This window comes from Oncorhynchus nerka, linkage group LG12 (assembly GCF_034236695.1).
Source record: "Oncorhynchus nerka isolate Pitt River linkage group LG12, Oner_Uvic_2.0, whole genome shotgun sequence".
Lineage (NCBI taxonomy): Eukaryota > Metazoa > Chordata > Actinopteri > Salmoniformes > Salmonidae > Oncorhynchus > Oncorhynchus nerka.
This window is the reverse complement of record NC_088407.1, coordinates 88,013,499-88,035,114: the sequence shown is the minus strand read 5'-3', so window position 1 is coordinate 88,035,114 and position 21,616 is coordinate 88,013,499. Positions and strand designations below refer to the sequence as shown.

Sequence of the window (21,616 nt, the reverse complement as noted above, 5' to 3'; positions counted from 1 at the left end):
ATATATATATATAATAACAATTTATTACACATACATATATATACACTACCGTTTAAAAGTTTGGGGTCACTTAGAAATGTACTTGTGATTGAAAGAAAAGCAAATTTTTTGTTGATTAAAATAACATCAAATTGATCAGAAATACAGTGTAGACATTGTTAATGTTGTAAATGACTGTTGTAGCTGGACGCGGCTGATTTTTAATGAAATATGTACATAGGTGTACAGAGGCCCATTATCAGCAACAATCAAAAGGCTAATTGATCATTAGAAAACCATTTTGCAATTATGTTAGCACAGCTGAAAACTGATTAAAGAAGGAATAAAACTGTCCTTCTGTAGACTAGTCGAGTATCTGGAGCATCAGCAATTGTGCATTCGATTACAGGCTCAAAATGGCCAGAAACAAAGAACTTTCTTCAGACACTCGTCAGTCTATTCTTGTTCTGAGAAATGAAGGCTATTTCATGTGAGAAATTACCAAGAAACTGAAGATCTCGTACAACGCTGTGTACTATTCCCTTCACAGAACAACGCAAACTGGCTCTAACCAGAATAGAACGAGGAGTGGGAGGCCCCGGTGCACAACTGAGCAAGAGGACAAGTATTTTAGAGTGTCTAGTTTGAGAAACAGACTGGCAACTTCATTAAATAGTACCCTGCAAAACACCAGTCTCAACGTCAACAGCGAAGAGGCGACTCCGGGATGCTGGCCTTCTAGGCAGAGTTCCTCTGTCCAGTCTCAACATCAACAGTGAAGAGGAGACTCTGGGATGCTGGCCTTCTAGGCAGAGTTCCTCTGTCCAGTGTCTGTGTTCTTTTGCCCATCTTAATCTTTTCTTTTTATTGGCCATTCTCAGATACTGCTTTTTTTTTTTTTATGGACCCCAAACTCTTGAACGGTAGAGTATATAATTTAGCAGACACTTTTATTCAAATGGACTTGTACTCCCGGGAAAGGAATCCATTATCCTGGAGTAGCAAGGACCGTGTTCTACCAACTGAGTTACTGTATTTCTGCACCGAATGTACAACACAACTACACCTGATGATCCGGGACAGGTTCTGGATGGTCTCTCTGAACATCTCCTGGCTGCCTGAGGGGTCAGACATGGTGGACAGCCTCTGGTTCTCCTGCTGGACCTTGAGGAGCACAGCTTCCTTCCCTGCTACAATGTCCATGATGCGCTGGTAGTCCCCCCTCAGCTGACTGTTCTCCCTCGTCTTCTCATTCAGCACCGCCAGCACCTAAATGAACAGAAACACATTTTACTTTAACAATCCCAAATTCTACACACATTCACCAATTTTACACAGTCACTTTACACACTTTACACAATTTTAAAAAATGTGTCCATTTGTTTATTATATCCTCTTATTGTTCTGTTTTTACTGCATCTATATACAGACTACTACTACCTCTATATACAGACTACTACTACCTCTATATACAGACTACTACTACCTCTAATATACAGACTACTACTACCTCTATATACAGACTACTACTACCTCTATATACAGACTACTACTACCTCTATATACAGACTACTACTACCTCTATATACTATATGTAGATTACTACTACCTCTATATACAGACTACTACTACCTCTATATACTATATGTAGACTACTACTACCTCTATATACAGACTACTACTACCTCTATATACAGACTACTACTACCTCTATATACTATATGTAGATTACTACTACCTCTATATACAGACTACTACTACCTCTATATACTATATGTAGATTACTACTACCTCTATATACAGACTACTACTACCTCTATATACTATATGTAGACTACTACTACCTCTATATACAGACTACTACTACCTCTATATACTATATGTAGACTACTACTACCTCTATATACAGACTACTACTACCTCTATATACTATATGTAGACTACTACCTCTATATACAGAGACTACTACTACCTCTATATACAGACTACTACTACAGACTACTATATACTATATGTAGACTACTACTACCTCTATATACTATATGTAGACTACTACTACCTCTATATACTATATGTAGACTACTACTACCTCTATATACAGAGACTACTACTACCTCTATATACAGACTACTACTACCTCTATATACTATACTACCTCTATATACTATATGTAGACTACTACTACTACCTCTATATACAGACTACTACTACCTCTATATACAGACTACTACTACCTCTATATACTATATGTAGACTACTACTACCTCTATATACAGACTACTACTACCTCTATATACTATATCTATAGACTACTACTACCTCTATATACAGACTACTACTACCTCTATATACTATATGTAGACTACTACTACCTCTATATACTATATGTAGACTACTACTACCTCTATATACTATATGTAGACTACTACTACCTCTATATACAGACTACTACTACCTCTATATACTATATGTAGATTACTACTACCTCTATATACTATATGTACTACTACTCTATATACTATATGTAGACTACTACTACCTCTATATACTACTATGTATATGTAGACTACTACTACCTCTATATACTATATGTAGATTACTACTACCTCTATATACTATATGTAGACTACTACTACCTCTATATACAGACTACTACTACCTCTATATACTATATGACTACTACTACCTCTATATACTATATGTAGACTACTACTACCTCTATATACTATATGTAGACTACTACTACCTCTATATACAGACTACTACTACCTCTATATACTATATGTAGACTACTACTACCTCTATATACTATATGTAGACTACTACTACCTCTATATACTATATGTAGACTACTACATATACTATCTATATACTCTATACTATATGTAGACTACTACTACCTCTATATACTACTACTACCTCTATAGACTACTACTACCTCTATATACTATATGTAGACTACTATACCTCTATATACAGACTACTACTACCTCTATATACAGACTACTACTACCTCTATATACAGACTACTACTACCTATACAGACTACTACTACCTCTATATATGTAGACTACTACTACCTCTATATACTATATGTAGACTACTACTACCTCTATATACTATATGTAGATTACTACTACCTCTATATACTATATGTAGACTACTACTACCTCTATATACTATATGTAGACTACTACTACTATATACAGACTACTACTACCTCTATATACTATATGTAGACTACTACTACCTCTATATACTATATGTAGACTACTACTACCTCTATATACAGACTACTACTACCTCTATATACAGACTACTACTACCTCTATATACAGACTACTACTACCTCTATATACAGACTACTACTACCTCTATATACTATATGTAGACTACTACTACCTCTATATACTATATGTAGACTACTACTACATGTATACTATATGTAGACTACTACTACCTCTATATACAATATGTAGACTACTACTACCTCTATATACTATATGTAGACTACTACTACCTCTATATACTATATGTAGACTACTACTACCTCTATATACAGACTACTACTACCTCTATATACTATATGTAGACTACTACTACCTCTATATACAGACTACTACTACCTCTATATACAGACTACTACTACCTCTATATACTATATGTAGACTACTACTACCTCTATATACTATATGTAGACTACTACTACCTCTATATACTATATGTAGACTACTACTACCTCTATATACTATATGTAGACTACTACTACCTCTATATGTAGACTACTACTACCTCTATATACTATATGTAGACTACTACTACCTCTATATACTATATGTAGACTACTACTACCTCTATATACAGACTACTACTACCTCTATATACAGACTACTACTACCTCTATATACAGACTACTACTACCTCTATATACAGACTACTACTACCTCTATATACTATATGTAGACTACTACTACCTCTATATACTATATGTAGACTACTACTACATGTATACTATATGTAGACTACTACTACCTCTATATACAATATGTAGACTACTACTACCTCTATATACTATATGTAGACTACTACTACCTCTATATACTATATGTAGACTACTACTACCTCTATATACAGACTACTACTACCTCTATATACTATATGTAGACTACTACTACCTCTATATACAGACTACTACTACCTCTATATACAGACTACTACTACCTCTATATACTATATGTAGACTACTACTACCTCTATATACAGACTACTACTACCTCTATATACTATATGTAGACTACTACTACCTCTATATACAGACTACTACTACCTCTATATACTATATGTAGACTACTACTACCGCTATATACAGACTACTACTACCTCTATATACAGACTACTACTACCTCTATATACAGACTACTACTACCTCTATATACAGACTACTACTACCTCTATATACAGACTACTACTACCTCTATATACTATATGTAGACTACTACTACCGCTATATACAGACTACTACTACCTCTATATACAGACTACTACTACCTCTATATACAGACTACTACTACCTCTATATACAGACTACTACTACCTCTATATACTATATGTAGACTACTACTACCTCTATATACTATATGTAGACTACTACTACCTCTATATACTATATGTAGACTACTACTACCGCTATATACAGACTACTACTACCTCTATATACTATATGTAGACTACTACTACCTCTATATACTATATGTAGACTACTACTACCTCTATATGTAGACTACTACTACCTCTATATACAGACTACTACTACCTCTATATACTATATGTAGACTACTACTACCTCTATATACAGACTACTACTACCTCTATATACTATATGTAGACTACTACTACCTCTATATACAGACTACTACTACCTCTATATACAGACTACTACTACCTCTATATACTATATGTAGACTACTACTACCTCTATATACAGACTACTACTACCTCTATATACAGACTACTACTACCTCTATATACTATATGTAGACTACTACTACCTCTATATACAGACTACTACTACCTCTATATACAGACTACTACTACCTCTATATACTATATGTAGACTACTACTACCTCTATATACTATATGTAGACTACTACTACCTCTATATACAGACTACTACTACCTCTATATACTATATGTAGACTACTACTACCTCTATATACAGACTACTACTAGCTCTATATACTATATGTAGACTACTACTACCTCTATATACAGACTACTACTACCTCTATATACTATATGTAGACTACTACTACCTCTATATACAGACTACTACTACCTCTATATACTATATGTAGACTACTACTACCTCTATATACAGACTACTACTACCTCTATATACAGACTACTACTACCTCTATATACTATATGTAGACTACTACTACCTCTATATACAATATGTAGACTACTACTACCGCTATATACAGACTACTACTACCTCTATATACTATATGTAGACTACTACTACCTCTATATACAGACTACTACTACCTCTATATACTATATGTAGACTACCGCTATATACAGACTACTACTACCTCTATATACAGACTACTACTACCTCTATATACTATATGTAGACTACTACTACCTCTATATACTATATGTAGATTACTACTACCTCTATATACAGACTACTACTACCTCTATATACTATATGTAGACTACTACTACCTCTATATACTATATGTAGACTACTACTACCTCTATATACTATATGTAGACTACTACTACCTCTATATACTATATGTAGACTACTACTACCTCTATATACTATATGTAGACTACTACTACCTCTATATACTATATGTAGATTACTACTACCTCTATATACTATATGTAGACTACTACTACCTCTATATACTATATGTAGACTACTACTACCTCTATATACAGACTACTACTACCTCTATATACTATATGTAGACTACTACTACCTCTATATACTATATGTAGACTACTACTACCTCTATATACAGACTACTACTACCTCTATATACAGACTACTACTACCTCTATATACAGACTACTACTACCTCTATATACAGACTACTACTACCTCTATATACTATATGTAGACTACTACTACCTCTATATACTATATGTAGACTACTACTACCTCTATATACTATATGTAGACTACTACTACATGTATACTATATGTAGACTACTACTACCTCTATATACAATATGTAGACTACTACTACCTCTATATACTATATGTAGACTACTACTACCTCTATATACTATATGTAGACTACTACTACCTCTATATACAGACTACTACTACCTCTATATACTATATGTAGACTACTACTACCTCTATATACAGACTACTACTACCTCTATATACAGACTACTACTACCTCTATATACTATATGTAGACTACTACTACCTCTATATACAGACTACTACTACCTCTATATACTATATGTAGACTACTACTACCTCTATATACAGACTACTACTACCTCTATATACTATATGTAGACTACTACTACCGCTATATACAGACTACTACTACCTCTATATACAGACTACTACTACCTCTATATACAGACTACTACTACCTCTATATACAGACTACTACTACCTCTATATACTATATGTAGACTACTACTACCGCTATATACAGACTACTACTACCTCTATATACAGACTACTACTACCTCTATATACAGACTACTACTACCTCTATATACAGACTACTACTACCTCTATATACTATATGTAGACTACTACTACCTCTATATACTATATGTAGACTACTACTACCTCTATATACTATATGTAGACTACTACTACCGCTATATACAGACTACTACTACCTCTATATACTATATGTAGACTACTACTACCTCTATATACTATATGTAGACTACTACTACCTCTATATACAGACTACTACTACCTCTATATACTATATGTAGACTACTACTACCTCTATATACTATATGTAGACTACTACTACCTCTATATGTAGACTACTACTACCTCTATATACAGACTACTACTACCTCTATATACTATATGTAGACTACTACTACCTCTATATACAGACTACTACTACCTCTATATACAGACTACTACTACCTCTATATACAGACTACTACTACCTCTATATACTATATGTAGACTACTACTACCTCTATATACTATATGTCGACTACTACTACCTCTATATACAGACTACTACTACCTCTATATACTATATGTAGACTACTACTACCTCTATATACAGACTACTACTACCTCTATATACAGACTACTACTACCTCTATATACTATATGTAGACTACTACTACCTCTATATACTATATGTAGACTACTACTACCTCTATATACAGACTACTACTACCTCTATATACTATATGTAGACTACTACTACCTCTATATACAGACTACTACTAGCTCTATATACTATATGTAGACTACTACTACCTCTATATACAGACTACTACTACCTCTATATACTATATGTAGACTACTACTACCTCTATATACAGACTACTACTACCTCTATATACTATATGTAGACTACTACTACCTCTATATACAGACTACTACTACCTCTATATACAGACTACTACTACCTCTATATACTATATGTAGACTACTACTACCTCTATATACAATATGTAGACTACTACTACCTCTATATACTATATGTAGACTACTACTACCTCTATATACAGACTACTACTACCTCTATATACTATATGTAGACTACCGCTATATACAGACTACTACTACCTCTATATACAGACTACTACTACCTCTATATACTATATGTAGACTACTACTACCTCTATATACAGACTACTACTACCTCTATATACTATATGTAGACTACTACTACCTCTATATACTATATGTAGATTACTACTACCTCTATATACAGACTACTACTACCTCTATATACTATATGTAGATTACTACTACCTCTATATACAGACTACTACTACATCTATATACTATATGTAGACTACTACTACCTCTATATACAGACTACTACTACATCTATATACTATATGTAGGCTACTACTACCTCTATATACTATATGTAGACTACTACTACCTCTATATACTATATGTAGACTACTACTACATGTATACTATATGTAGACTACTACTACCTCTATATACTATATGTAGGCTACTACTACCTCTATATACTATATGTAGACTACTACTACCTCTATATACTATATGTAGGCTACTACTACCTCTATATACTATATGTAGGCTACTACTACCTCTATATACTATATGTAGACTACTACTACCTCTATATACTATATGTAGACTACTACTACCTCTATATACTATATGTAGGCTACTACTACCTCTATATACTATATGTAGACTACTACTACATGTATACTAGATGTAGACTAATACTACATCTACACTATATGTAGACTAATACTACTACTACATCTATATACTACCGTTTAAAGGTTTGGGGTCACTTAGAAATGTCCTTGTTTTTGAAAGAAAAGCACATTTTTTGTCCATTTTTAAAATAACATCAAATTGATCAGAAATACAGTGTAGACATTGTTAATGTTGTAAATGACTGTTGTAGCTGGAAACGGCTCAAAAAAGGACATTTCTAAATGACCCCAAACTTTTGAACGGTAGTGTACATCTGTAGTAGTAGTATTTGTCTACATATAGTATATAGATGCAGTAGTAGTATTTGTCTACATATAGTATATAGATGTAGTAGTAGTATTTGTCTACATATAGTATATAGATGTAGTAGTAGTATTTGTCTACATATACTATATAGATGTAGTAGTAGTATTTGTCTACATATAGTATATAGATGTAGTAGTAGTATTTGTCTACATATAGTATATAGATGTAGTAGTAGTATTTGTCTACATATACTATATAGATGCTATATAGATGTAGTAGTATTTGTCTACATATAGTATATAGATGTAGTAGTAGTATTTGTCTACATATAGTATATAGATGTAGTAGTAGTATTTGTCTACATATACTATATAGATGCAGTAGTAGTATTTGTCTACATATAGTATATAGATGTAGTAGTAGTATTTGTCTACATATAGTATATAGATGTAGTAGTAGTATTTGTCTACATATAGTATATAGATGTAGTAGTAGTATTTGTCTACATATAGTATATAGATGCAGTAGTAGTATTTGTCTACATATAGTATATAGATGTAGTAGTAGTATTTGTACATACAGTCTACTTGGCAAATACAGTTTACTCTGACCTGCTCTCTCTCCACGGCATAAGCCTCCAGTTGCTGCTGGAGGAACATCACGTCCTGGCTGTGGCCCCCCAGGGAGACTCTAGCATGCAGTGCCTGGATCTCCAGGTCCTTGAGAGAGAGGAATACAAATCTGTATCCTTCAATAAGACAAACTGTTACATCGACCTCAAAACATGGTTAAACTATACATTAGATATCAGGGATGGTCAAGTCCTTGTATCCATAGTAGGGTCCAGACGTTACATTTCTCCAGCCCCATCCCTCGGCTTTTTTTTACTAAAACAGTTGTTTCAACTGCATATTGCCCTTTTACAAACGACATACCTTCTGCAAGAGCATCTGGGAGAGTTTCCCAATCTCCTCTCTGGAGACCACCAGTTGGGCCAGCTGTCTGGTCAGGTTCAGGTTCTTTTCATTCAGCTGGCTGATTTCAGTCTCTTTCTCCTTGATGCCCTTCAGGTTTATTAGCAAGAAGGCCACAGTTGCTCAAGTCAAGTGAGATGGATGATGTCATTACATTTATTTTAATTTTTGTTGTTGTTGTCATTTAACAGAAATCAGGTTATTTATTAGATTATTATTACAATATTAAATAATAAAATGCAGGAAATACCTTCACGAGACGGTTTATCTCCACCTTTGACAGGTCATGTTTCTCGTTGTCGTTCTCTCCGTTATTCAGGGACGACTGGGTCTTGTCTTCCTGTTGGAGGATGACCACTTCCTGTTCCTGGGAGGAGTGGGTGTGGCCGAGGTGATCTACTTCCTGCTGCAGGCGCCCAATCTCCTTGTCCTTGGCGTGGATCAGCCTATCGTAGTTCTCTCTGCTCTGCTCGTGGCGTTGGTGGGCCTGCTCCAACTCATTCTGCTGCGCCAGGAGAGACTGCTGGGAGGAGAGGAGGTGACCTCGCTGCTCCTCCACTCTCCTAGTCAGGGAGTGGCCCTCCTCCTCCAGTCCGTCTCTGGTGCTCTTCAGCTGGCTGATCTCATTCTCCAGTTCTGTGATTAACATTTTATGTAAATCTGAATGTGACTGTCGTCAATGAGGCAAATCCTTTCTGCAGGACTATGAGACGGCGACTTAACATTTTTTTTTAAAAAATTTTAAAAAGGTATTTTTGCGACCCTTTGCGTGAGTTACATTTTGAATTGTTCACCTGAATCAAAACTTCCTATTTTCTGGGGCGGATAAAACCATGAATTTGATTAAACAGTAAAAAGGCATTATTCTCATGATTGCTGTAATGAAAGTGTCTGCCCTACTGCTGTGCCTGGTGCGCTGGGACCGGCTGCTGTAGTGAGTGAGTCTTCTCACGCCTCTCAGAATTGCGTGAAAACTACTACTACTTTGGAAGCAATAAGTTGTCCAAATTAAAAAGAGAGGACGGTCAACGCTTTCTTGTAGGTGTAATGTTTATTTTCTTAACGCTCATTACCGAGCGCAAACACACCTATTTAAACAAATCAAGACATCTGATAGGGCTTTGAAATACGCAGCGTGACGGTCATCACAAGTGAACTCGGCCACATTGCAACGTATTTACATTTACAGTTAGATTAATACATGGTGTTATATTTAAAAGTTAGCGACATAGCTAATGTGTTTTGACTTTCTACTTCCTCAGGTGGTCAATTAGAACCAATCGAATTAGGCCTGTATAAACTGTATATATAAACCTATAAACCTATAAACCTATAAATCTGTATATTGTGAACGACTTCATAATCACTTTATAAAGATGACTCATATAAAGTCAGCGCCAAGTCTTGGACCAAAAGGCTTCTCAACAGTTTTTACCCCCAAGCCATAAGACTCCTGAACAGGTCATCAAATGGCTACCCGGACTATTTGCATTGTGTGCCCTCCACCAACCCCTCTTTTACGCTACTGCTACTCTGTTTATCATATATGCATAGTCACTTTAACCATATCTACATGTACATACTACCTCAATTAGCCCGACCAACCGGTGTCTGTGTATAGCCCCTCTACCGTATAGAGTGCCTCTACCGTGTATGACCCCTCTACTGTTATTTTTCACTGTCATTTATTGTAGTTTTTTATTTCTTTACTTATCTATTTTTCACCTAATACCTATTTTTTACTTACAAATTGCACTGTTGGTTAAGTAAGGTCTACACCATTGGTTAGGTCCTGTAAGCATTTCACTGCATTTCACCTGTTGTATTCGGCGCACGTGATGAATAAAGTTTGATTCGAAATGTATTTATTATGTGACGGCTACAAAACTTTTGTGGGGTGTGACCCCAAATCATGGGCTGGTGCCACCAAGGGAAAGCCTGGAGCCATAACAATATACACAGACGAAATCACATCATGTTCTAAACAACAGCAGAACAGCAAATTCTATTTACCTGTGATGATGTCCAGGGTGCGTGGCTCGGACAGGCCGGAGGGCTGGGGTCTGTTCTGCTGGTCCCTGAGGCGATCGATCTCCTCCTGATAGGGTGATCATCAGTTATTACACTTTTATTGCATTTATCATTACATTAATTAAATCATCTAAAAGTATTTTTAAAGAGGGGGGGACAACGACAATGCAATTTAAAAAACAAAACTAATGATTAGATGGACAATCATGACAGGCCGGGTAGATCAGTATTGACAGGCAGGGTAGATCAGTATTGGCAGGCCGGGTAGATCAGTATTGGCAGGCCGGGTAGATCAGTATTGGCAGGCCGGGTAGATCAGTCATGACAGGCCGGGTAGATCAGTCATGACAGCAGGGTAGATCAGTATTGGCAGGCCGGGTAGATCAGTCATGGCAGGCCGGGTAGATCAGTATTGGCAGGCCGGGTAGATCAGTCATGACAGGCCGGGTAGATCAGTCATGACAGCAGGGTAGATCAGTATTGGCAGGCCGGGTAGATCAGTCATGACAGGCCGGGTAGATCAGTATTGGCAGGCCGGGTAGATCAGTATTGGCAGGCCGGGTAGATCAGTATTGGCAGGCCGGGTAGATCAGTATTGGCAGGCCGGGTAGATCAGTATTGGCAGGCCGGGTAGATCAGTATTGGCAGGCCGGGTAGATCAGTATTGGCAGGCCGGGTAGATCAGTATTGGCAGGCCGGGTAGATCAGTATTGGCAGGCCGGGTAGATCAGTATTGGCAGGCCGGGTAGATCAGTATTGGCAGGCCGGGTAGATCAGTCATGACAGCAGGGTAGATCAGTCATGACAGGCCGGGTAGTTCAGTCATGACAGGCCGGGTAGTTCAGTCATGACAGGCCGGGTAGATCAGTCACGACAGGCCGGGTAGATCAGTCACGACAGGCCGGGTAGTTCAGTCACGGCAGACCGGGTAGATCAGTCACGGCAGACCGGGTAGATCAGTCACGACAGGCCGGGTAGATCAGTCACGACAGGCCGGGTAGATCAGTCACGACAGGCCGGGTAGTTCAGTCACGACAGGCCGGGTAGATCAGTCACGACAGGCCGGGTAGATCAGTCACGACAGGCCGGGTAGATCAGTCACGACAGGCCGGGTAGATCAGTCACGGCAGGCCGGGTAGATCAGTCACGACAGGCCGGGTAGGTAGATCAGTCATGACAGGCCGGGTAGATCAGTCATGACAGGCTGGGTAGGTAGATCAGTCATGACAGGCCGGGTAGATCAGTCATGACAGGCCGGGTAGATCAGTCATGACAGGCCGGGTAGATCAGTCATGACAGGCCGGGTAGTTCAGTCATGGCAGGCCGGGTAGTTCAGTCATGACAGGCCGGGTAGATCAGTCATGACAGGCCGGGTAGTTCAGTCATGGCAGGCCGGGTAGATCAGTCATGACAGGCCGGGAAAATCAGTCATGACAGGCCGGGTAGATCAGTCATGACAGGCCGGGTAGATCAGTCATGACAGGCCGGGTAGATCAGTCATGACAGGCCGGGTAGATCAGTCATGACAGGCCGGGTAGATCAGTCATGGCAGGCCGGGTAGGTAGATCAGTCATGACAGGCCGGGTAGATCAGTCATGACAGGCTGGGTAGGTAGATCAGTCATGACAGGCCGGGTAGATCAGTCATGACAGGCCGGGTAGTTCAGTCATGGCAGGCCGGGTAGTTCAGTCATGACAGGCCGGGTAGATCAGTCATGACAGGCCGGGTAGTTCAGTCATGGCAGGCCGGGTAGATCAGTCATGACAGGCCGGGTAGATCAGTCATGACAGGCCGGGTAGATCAGTCATGACAGGCCGGGTAGATCAGTCATGACAGGCCGGGTAGATCAGTCATGACAGGCCGGGTAGATCAGTCATGGCAGGCCGGGTAGATCAGTCATGACAGGCCGGGTAGGTAGATCAGTCATGACAGGCCGGGTAGATCAGTCATGACAGGCCGGGTAGGTAGATCAGTCATGACAGGCCGGGTAGATCAGTCATGACAGGCCGGGTAGATCAGTCATGACAGGCCGGGTAGATCAGTCATGACAGGCCGGGTAGATCAGTCATGACAGGCCGGGTAGGTAGATCAGTATTGGCAGGCCGGGTAGATCAGTCATGGCAGGCCGGGTAGATCAGTCATGACAGGCCGGGTAGATCAGTCATGACAGGCCGGGTAGGTAGATCAGTCATGACAGGCCGGGTAGGTAGATCAGTCATGACAGGCCGGGTAGGTAGATCAGTCATGACAGGCCGGGTAGGTAGATCAGTCATGACAGGCCGGGTAGATCAGTATTGGCAGGCCGGGTAGGTAGATCAGTCATGACAGGCCGGGTAGGTAGATCAGTCATGACAGGCCGGGTAGATCAGTATTGGCAGGCCGGGTAGATCAGTCATGGCAGGCCGGGTAGATCAGTCATGACAGGCCGGGTAGATCAGTATTGGCAGGCCGGGTAGATCAGTCATGACAGGCCGGGTAGATCAGTATTGGCAGGCCGGGTAGATCAGGCCGGGTAGATCAGTCATGGCAGGCCGGGTAGATCAGTCATGACAGGCCGGGTAGATCAGTATTGGCAGGCCGGGTAGATCAGTATTGGCAGGCAGGGTAGATCAGTCATGACAGCAGGGTAGATCAGTCATGACAGGCCGGGTAGATCAGTATTGGCAGGCCGGGTAGATCAGTCATGACAGGCCGGGTAGATCAGTCATGGCAGGCCGGGTAGATCAGTCATGACAGGCCGGGTAGATCAGTCATGACAGGCCGGGTAGATCAGTCATGACAGGCCGGGTAGATCAGTCATGACAGGCCGGGTAGATCAGTCATGACAGGCCGGGTAGGTAGATCAGTCATGACAGGCCGGGTAGGTAGATCAGTCACGACAGGTCGGGTAGATCAGTCATGACAGGCCGGGTAGGTAGATCAGTCATGACAGGCCGGGTAGATCAGTGAGAAGGGTAAGAGCGGAGTTGACGAACTTGAATTTCCCCGAGGGGAAAAGTAACTTAGGCACACAGTACGGTCTCAACGTGTACTTGTCACTATCCAAATAAACCATAATGAATAGCATAACAGATATATTGCACGTTACCCATGTCATACATATTGTAGACCTACCTTCAGGTGGCTGTTGTCTTCCTTCATGCCTCCCAGCTGCTTGTCCTTCTCCTCCAGAGCTCCTCTCAGGGTCTCAGCCTCCTGGGTGGCTGCCTGGACCCCGGCCTCCAGCTCCCTCTGGGTGGCGGCCATGTTGGCTCTCAGACTCTCCGTGAAGGAGTCCTTCTCCTGGAGATTCACATTTAGAATCATTAAAAAAAAAAAATTTTTTTTTTAAAGGTGCAATCTGCAATTCCTACATGCATTTGTTTGGACTTATAAATGAATGATACATAGGCATTGATTATAAAAAAAACTATATATATATATATATATAACTTATAAATGTCTCATGAGCTTCGTTCAACTGTCTAATCCCATCGGAAGGCAAACGTTTCACTCCATTGTTTATAAAAAACGTAATTGTAAACAAACGCTGTATAGCTCCAACACATGGTTACATTTATCATGTTGATCTTGTAGTCAGTCCTTGTATCCATAGCTTGGTCTACGAATTATGAGAGTCATTACATTTCGGCAGCCATATCTATCCTTAATAACCCGAAAGGTGGCGGGCGTGACCGCTATGTAGTTGTTTTAACTACAGATTGACCCTTTAAAATGTCAGAAAGGTCTGTCACAGAGTTAGATAAAAAGGACTCATGGATATATATATATATACCCGTTATAAGACAAAAGATGAGTCCTCTATCTAACTCTATGGTATGTCAGACAAAAGATGAGTCCTCTATCTAACTCTATGGTATGTCAGCTGACCTGGAGGAGGTCGGTCAGCTGTTTCTGCCCGGCCACGGTGATGGACAGCATCTCGTTGGTGTCTCTGTGGTCGGAGGACATCTGCTCCACGTTTCTTTTAAGTAGGGATATCTCCAGATCCTTCTCCTGATTCAGCCTCACTGTCCGCTCATGCTCTGTCTGCAAGCAATCAAATCAAACTGTATTTATATAGCACTTTAAAACATTTTGGTTCAAAGTCAACGCTTAACAAATGAAATTAAAATAATAAACAAAGTGAGAAAGATAAAAACAACTTTCTAGAAAAATATGATAATGAAGACAGATAAATATGATAATGAAGACAGATAAATATGATAATGAAGACAGATAAATATGACTATGAAGACAGATAAATATGATAATGAAGACAGATAAATATGATAATGAAGACAGATAAATATGATAATGAAGACAGATAAATATGACTATGAAGACAGATAAATATGATAATGTAGTCAGATAAATATGATAATGAAGACAGATAAATATGACTATGAAGACAGATAAATATGACTATGAAGACAGATAAATATGACTATGAAGACAGATAAATATGACTATGAAGACAGATTAATATAAAATGAAGACAGATAAATATGATAATGAAGACAGATAAATATAATAATGTAGTCAGATAAATATGATAATGTAGTCAGATAAATATGACTATGAAGATAGATACATTAAGATATTAAGTGTCCTGGCTGGTCTAACAGTATCCTAATGATAAATGAAGATACTAAGTGCCCTGGCTAGTCTAACAGCATCCTAATGATAAATGAAGATACTAAGTGTCCTGGCTAGTCTAACAGCATCCTAATGATAAATGAAGATACTAAGTGTCCTGGCTGGTCTAACAGCATCCTAATGATAAATGAAGATACTAAGTGTCCTGGCCGGTCTAACAGCATCCTAATGATAAATGAAGATACTAAGTGCCCTGGCTGGTCTAACAGCATCCTAATGATAAATGAAGATACTAAGTGTCCTGGCCGGTCTAACAGCATCCTAATGATAAATGAAGATACTAAGTGTCCTGGCTGGTCTAATGATAAATGAAGATACTAAGTGTCCTGGCTGGTCTAACAGCATCCTAATGATAAATGAAGATACTAAGTGTCCTGGCTGGTCTAATGATAACTGAAGATACTAAGTGTCCTGGCCGGTCTAACAGCATCCTAATGATAAATGAAGATACTAAGTGTCCTGGCCGGTCTAACAGCATCCTAATGATAAATTAAGATACTAAGTGTCCTGGCTGGTCTAACAGCATCCTAATGATAAATGAAGATACTAAGTGTCCTGGCTGGTCTAACAGCATCCTAATGATAAATGAAGATACTAAGTGTCCTGGCTAGTCTAACAGCATCCTAATGATAAATGAAGATACTAAGTGTCCTGGCTGGTCTAACAGCATCCTAATGATAAATGAAGATACTAAGTGTCCTGGCTGGTCTAATGATAAATGAAGATACTAAGTGTCCTGGCTGGTCTAATGATAAATGAAGATACTAAGTGTCCTGGCTGGTCTAACAGCATCCTAATGATAAATGAAGATACTAAGTGCCCTGGCTGGTCTAACAGCATCCTAATGATAAATGAAGATACTAAGTGTCCTGGCTGGTCTAATGATAAATGAAGATACTAAGTGTCCTGGCTGGTCTAACAGCATCCTAATGATAAATGAAGATACTAAGTGATAAATGAAGATACTAAGTGTCTGGCTGGTCTAACAGCATCCTAATGATAAATGAAGATACTAACAGCATGTAAATGAAGATACCTGGCTGGTCTAATGATAAATGAAGATACTAAGTGTCCTGGCTGGTCTAACAGCATCCTAATGATAAATGAAGATACTAAGTGTCCTGGCTGGTCTAACAGCATCCTAATGATAAATGAAGATACTAAGTGTCCTGGCTGGTCTAATGATAAATGAAGATACTAAGTGTCCTGGCTGGTCTAATGATAACTGAAGATACTAAGTGTCCTGGCCGGTCTAACAGCATCCTAATGCAGCAGCCTCCGGCACACATGGGTCAAACTCCTTCCACGGACGGCCGAGGGTCAGCGGATTATTGCCCCTCTTTTGTTCTTGATTGATGAAATAAGGTCACAAATGAGTTAGGAACTCCACTCACTTGGTTGTCTAGGTTCTAATTGAAAGGAACCCCCCCCCTCCCCCAAAAAACTGCAGACACTAGTCCCTCTACGAAATGAGTTCGACACCCCTGGCATAGAAAGTCTGCATATGTTCAAATCCAGCCTACGGGACTTTGACATAACCTCTCTCTGTACCTGCCCACTGACATCCATCTCTCTCTGTTCAATAACATCAGAAAAAAAGCTTGAAAATATCTAGAAACATTAAATGAAGATCGATAAATTGATTAAAACAACAGTGGACCTGTAGTGCCGAGGCGTCCATGGAGCGAGCAGCGGTCAGCTCCTCGATGGTCTGCTGGTACTGCCTGGTCTGCTCCTGTAAGCCCTTCTCTGCCTGGCCCAGTTCCCCTTCCAGCTGGCTCTTCTCCAGCTTCAGAGCCTTGATACGAGTGTCCTTCTCCAGGACGGTCCTGGTGAGAGCAGCCTGGACCTCCCTGACCTGCCTGGCCAGCTCCTCTATCCTCCCCTGGGCCTGCTCAGCCTCCGTCTTCAGCCTCTGCTTCTCCATCTTCATCTCGTAGTCTTCTGACATCATCTTCTCCTGGGAGCTCCTCATCTCTGCCAGTTCTCTCCTGAGCACTTCCAGCTGCTCTATGGACGCCCCGGATTCTCTCCCTCTCTCCCCAGCCTCACACAGCTCTGCCCGGGCAGCCGACAGCTGCTCCTCCCTCTCCTGTATGGTTCTCTGGAACTCCTGGGTTTCCCTGCGTGCCTCTTTGCCCATCTCTGTTGCCCGTCCGAGTTTGTCTCTCAGCTCCTTAACGGTGTCCTCCAGCTGCTGCTTGCCCATGTGTAAGTCGTTGAGAGTGAAGGCACTGTGGCTCAGTTTCTCCTGCTGGGCCTTTAGCTCTTGCTGCAGCGCCACCCTCTGGTCGGCGGTGGTACTGAGCTCTGATTGGAGCCGAGCCACAACGGCTTCAGATTCCTTCAGCTGAACAGAGAGCTGCTCCTTCACCGAGATGACATGCTGTAACGTGGAGACGCAACACAATGAAACAGCATGTCCATAACCTTGTCTCAGTCGTGTTACTTTGCTGCGCGTCTGACTAATATGGAGACTTGTTTGTACGGCATAACACAAATGTGAGTGACAAACACGTAAACCTCGTCTTTAAATAAATTCACAATGAAATGACCCATTTCCCTGTTAAAAAAAACAAACAAGCAAACCCCACAGTGTAGTCTGTACAAATGCAAACCAGACCTGTGTAGCCTGCTGGTTCTGTCGGTCCAGTTCTTCCAGCTCGTTGAGGAGGGTATCTCGTTCCTCCTGGATCTCTCTCAACGACCGCTCGCTCTTCTCTAGCTCTGCCCTCAGCCCTGATAGCTGCTCTGTGGCGGATGGGGACGACTCCTCTCCATCAAGGCTGTCTGACTCCACTCTCTCCTCGGCCCTGGCAAGCCTCTCCTGTAGATTCCGCTGAGGAAGAAAAAAGAAGAATAAAATAGTCAACAATCATGAAATAATTTAACTGAAAATAGCTCTCAGCGAACAGCAAACGCCACTGTAGAAAACCCTTCTCAGGGCCCTCACCCTCTCTGAGGCAACTGATTACAATCTAACACTTTATTCCTAGTTATATGTACCCATCTACCTCAATTATTGCATACTCCTGTTATCATTACTCATTGACTCAGTACTGGTACCCTGTGTATAGAGCCTAGTTATCATTACTCAGTACTGGTACCCTGTGTATATAACCTAGTTATCATTACTCATTGACTCAGTACTGGTACCCTGTGTATAGAGCCTAGTTATCATTACTCAGTACTGGTACCCTGTCTATATAGCCTAGTTATCATTACTCAGTACTGGTACCCTGTGTATATAGCCTAGTTATCATTACTCAGTACTGGTACCCTGTCTATATAGCCTAGTTATCATTACTCAGTACTGGTACCCTGTGTATATAACCTAGTTATCATTACTCTGACTCAGTACTGGTACCCTGTGTATATAGCCTAGTTATCATTACTCAGTACTGGTACCCTGTCTATATAGCCTAGTTATCATTACTCAGTACTGGTACTCTGTGTATATAGCCTAGTTATCATTACTCAGTACTGGTACCCTGTGTATATAGCCTAGTTATCATTACTCAGTACTGGTACCCTGTGTATATAGCCTAGTTATCATTACTCTGACTCAGTACTGGTACCCTGTGTATATAGCCTAGTTATCATTACTCAGTACTGGTACCCTGTGTATATAGCCTAGTTATCATTACTCATTACTGGTACCCTGTGTATATAGCCTAGCTATCATTACTCAGTACTGGTACCTTGTGTATATCCACATATATATACACATACACACACAAATATATATACATACATACATACATACATATATATACATACATTTATATTTTTTATTTCATCTAACCTTTATGTAACTAGGCAAGTCAGTTAAGAACAAATTCTTCTTTTACAATGATGACCATTAGCAAACAGAAATCAAGTCATATAGATCTTTAAGTTGTGTTAACTTGTATAAATTTTTTTTTAAAGTAATTTCCCAAGTGAAGTTTCCATTTGAGAGTAAACACCCACCTTCTCCTTCCTCAACGTCTCGATGACAGTGTTGAGTTCTAGAATGTCAGCGTGTTCCATCTCCATCTTTGTTTCACTCTGTTCCAAACAATCAACACAATCATTTAAAGCAGGAACGATCACAGAATAAACTACAGATTTCAACCACATTGTGAATACATTACGTGATCAGGATAGATACCTGAAGACTCTTCAGCCTAGAGATCTCCTTCTCTGCACCTTGAAAAAAGAGGACCAAAAAAAGAAGTTGGGAGGTAACTTGAGCTTTTGACAAATAACTAAAACCCACTCAAGGGATAGAATCAATTCCCTTTCATTTAAATTCAATCAGTAACCTGAATGGAAAATCTGAATTTCAGTTGACCCTCACTATACTTTGTGTATATTTATATTGTATTATACATTTGTAAATGAGGCCTAAGTTTCACAATATATCTTACCTGTTATAAATAAATGTTCAATACTTTTTGGGGGGAATAAATACTGAGGCTGTACCTGCGAGAGCATTCCTCAGCCCCTGTATCTCCTGGTCTAGCTGAGCCTTGTTCCGGGCCTTCCCCTCCTGTTCCTGGACACGTGACTGGAGCTCTGTGACAGACGTCTGCAGCCGAGTGTAGTTCTGCAGCAGCTCAGCGTTCTCTGCCTGCGCCTCCTCTTTCTCCTGCTGCAGCGTGGCCTGTCTCTTCCCTGCCTCCTCCAGATGAGCCGTCAGCTCCTTCAGCTGCTCCTCCTGCTCCTCCTTCAGCTGCTCCTCCTGCTCCTCCTTCAGCTGCTCCTCCTGCTCCTCCCCTCAGCCGCTCCTTCGCTGCCTCCTGCAGGGACTGGATAGTGTTCTGGAGGTCTGAGAGCATGGAGGACTCCTGAAGAGCGTTGGCTGTGGAAGGGTTTGGAGACAGAAGGTAAGACGTAAGGGAAATGTGTGAGAGTCTTAGGTCAGGGTGGGGAAATCAGTCACAGGTACAGTGCATTGGGAGAGTATTGAGACTCTTCCCTTTGTCCACATTTTGTTACGTTACAGCCTTATTCTATAATGGATTAAATACATTTGTTTTTATCAATCTACACACAATAGCCCATAGTGACATCACAATAGCCCATAGTGACATCACAATAGCCCATAGTGACATCACAATAGCCCATAGTGACAAAGTAAAAACAGGTTGGGGAAGGGTACCAAAACATTTCTGTTGCATTGAAGGTCACCAAGAACACACTGGCCTCCATCGTTCTTAAATGGAAGAAGTTTGGAACCACTGATTCTTCCTAGAGCTGGCTGCCCGGCCAAACTGAGCAATCTGAGGAGAAGGGCCTTGGTCAGGG

The 21,616-nt window shown here is 40.1% G+C and overlaps 1 protein-coding gene across 1 annotated transcript in view; it reads right to left on the bottom strand.

Moving 5' to 3' along the window:
* trip11 (thyroid hormone receptor interactor 11) overlaps positions 1–21,616 on the bottom strand; it is a 97,933-nt gene that overhangs the window by 56,788 nt on the left and 19,529 nt on the right. The window contains exons 7-19 of the mRNA XM_065025034.1: positions 21,079–21,170; positions 20,792–21,041; positions 20,478–20,515; positions 20,297–20,374; positions 18,948–19,163; positions 17,985–18,710; positions 15,557–15,715; positions 14,801–14,968; positions 11,669–11,753; positions 9,906–10,291; positions 9,617–9,745; positions 9,293–9,400; positions 1,046–1,248 (exon numbers count right to left, since the gene is read on the bottom strand). Of these exons, the coding sequence (XP_064881106.1) occupies positions 1,046–1,248; positions 9,293–9,400; positions 9,617–9,745; positions 9,906–10,291; positions 11,669–11,753; positions 14,801–14,968; positions 15,557–15,715; positions 17,985–18,710; positions 18,948–19,163; positions 20,297–20,374; positions 20,478–20,515; positions 20,792–21,041; positions 21,079–21,170 (2,638 nt within the window). The remainder of the gene's footprint in view (positions 1–1,045; positions 1,249–9,292; positions 9,401–9,616; positions 9,746–9,905; positions 10,292–11,668; positions 11,754–14,800; positions 14,969–15,556; positions 15,716–17,984; positions 18,711–18,947; positions 19,164–20,296; positions 20,375–20,477; positions 20,516–20,791; positions 21,042–21,078; positions 21,171–21,616) is intronic.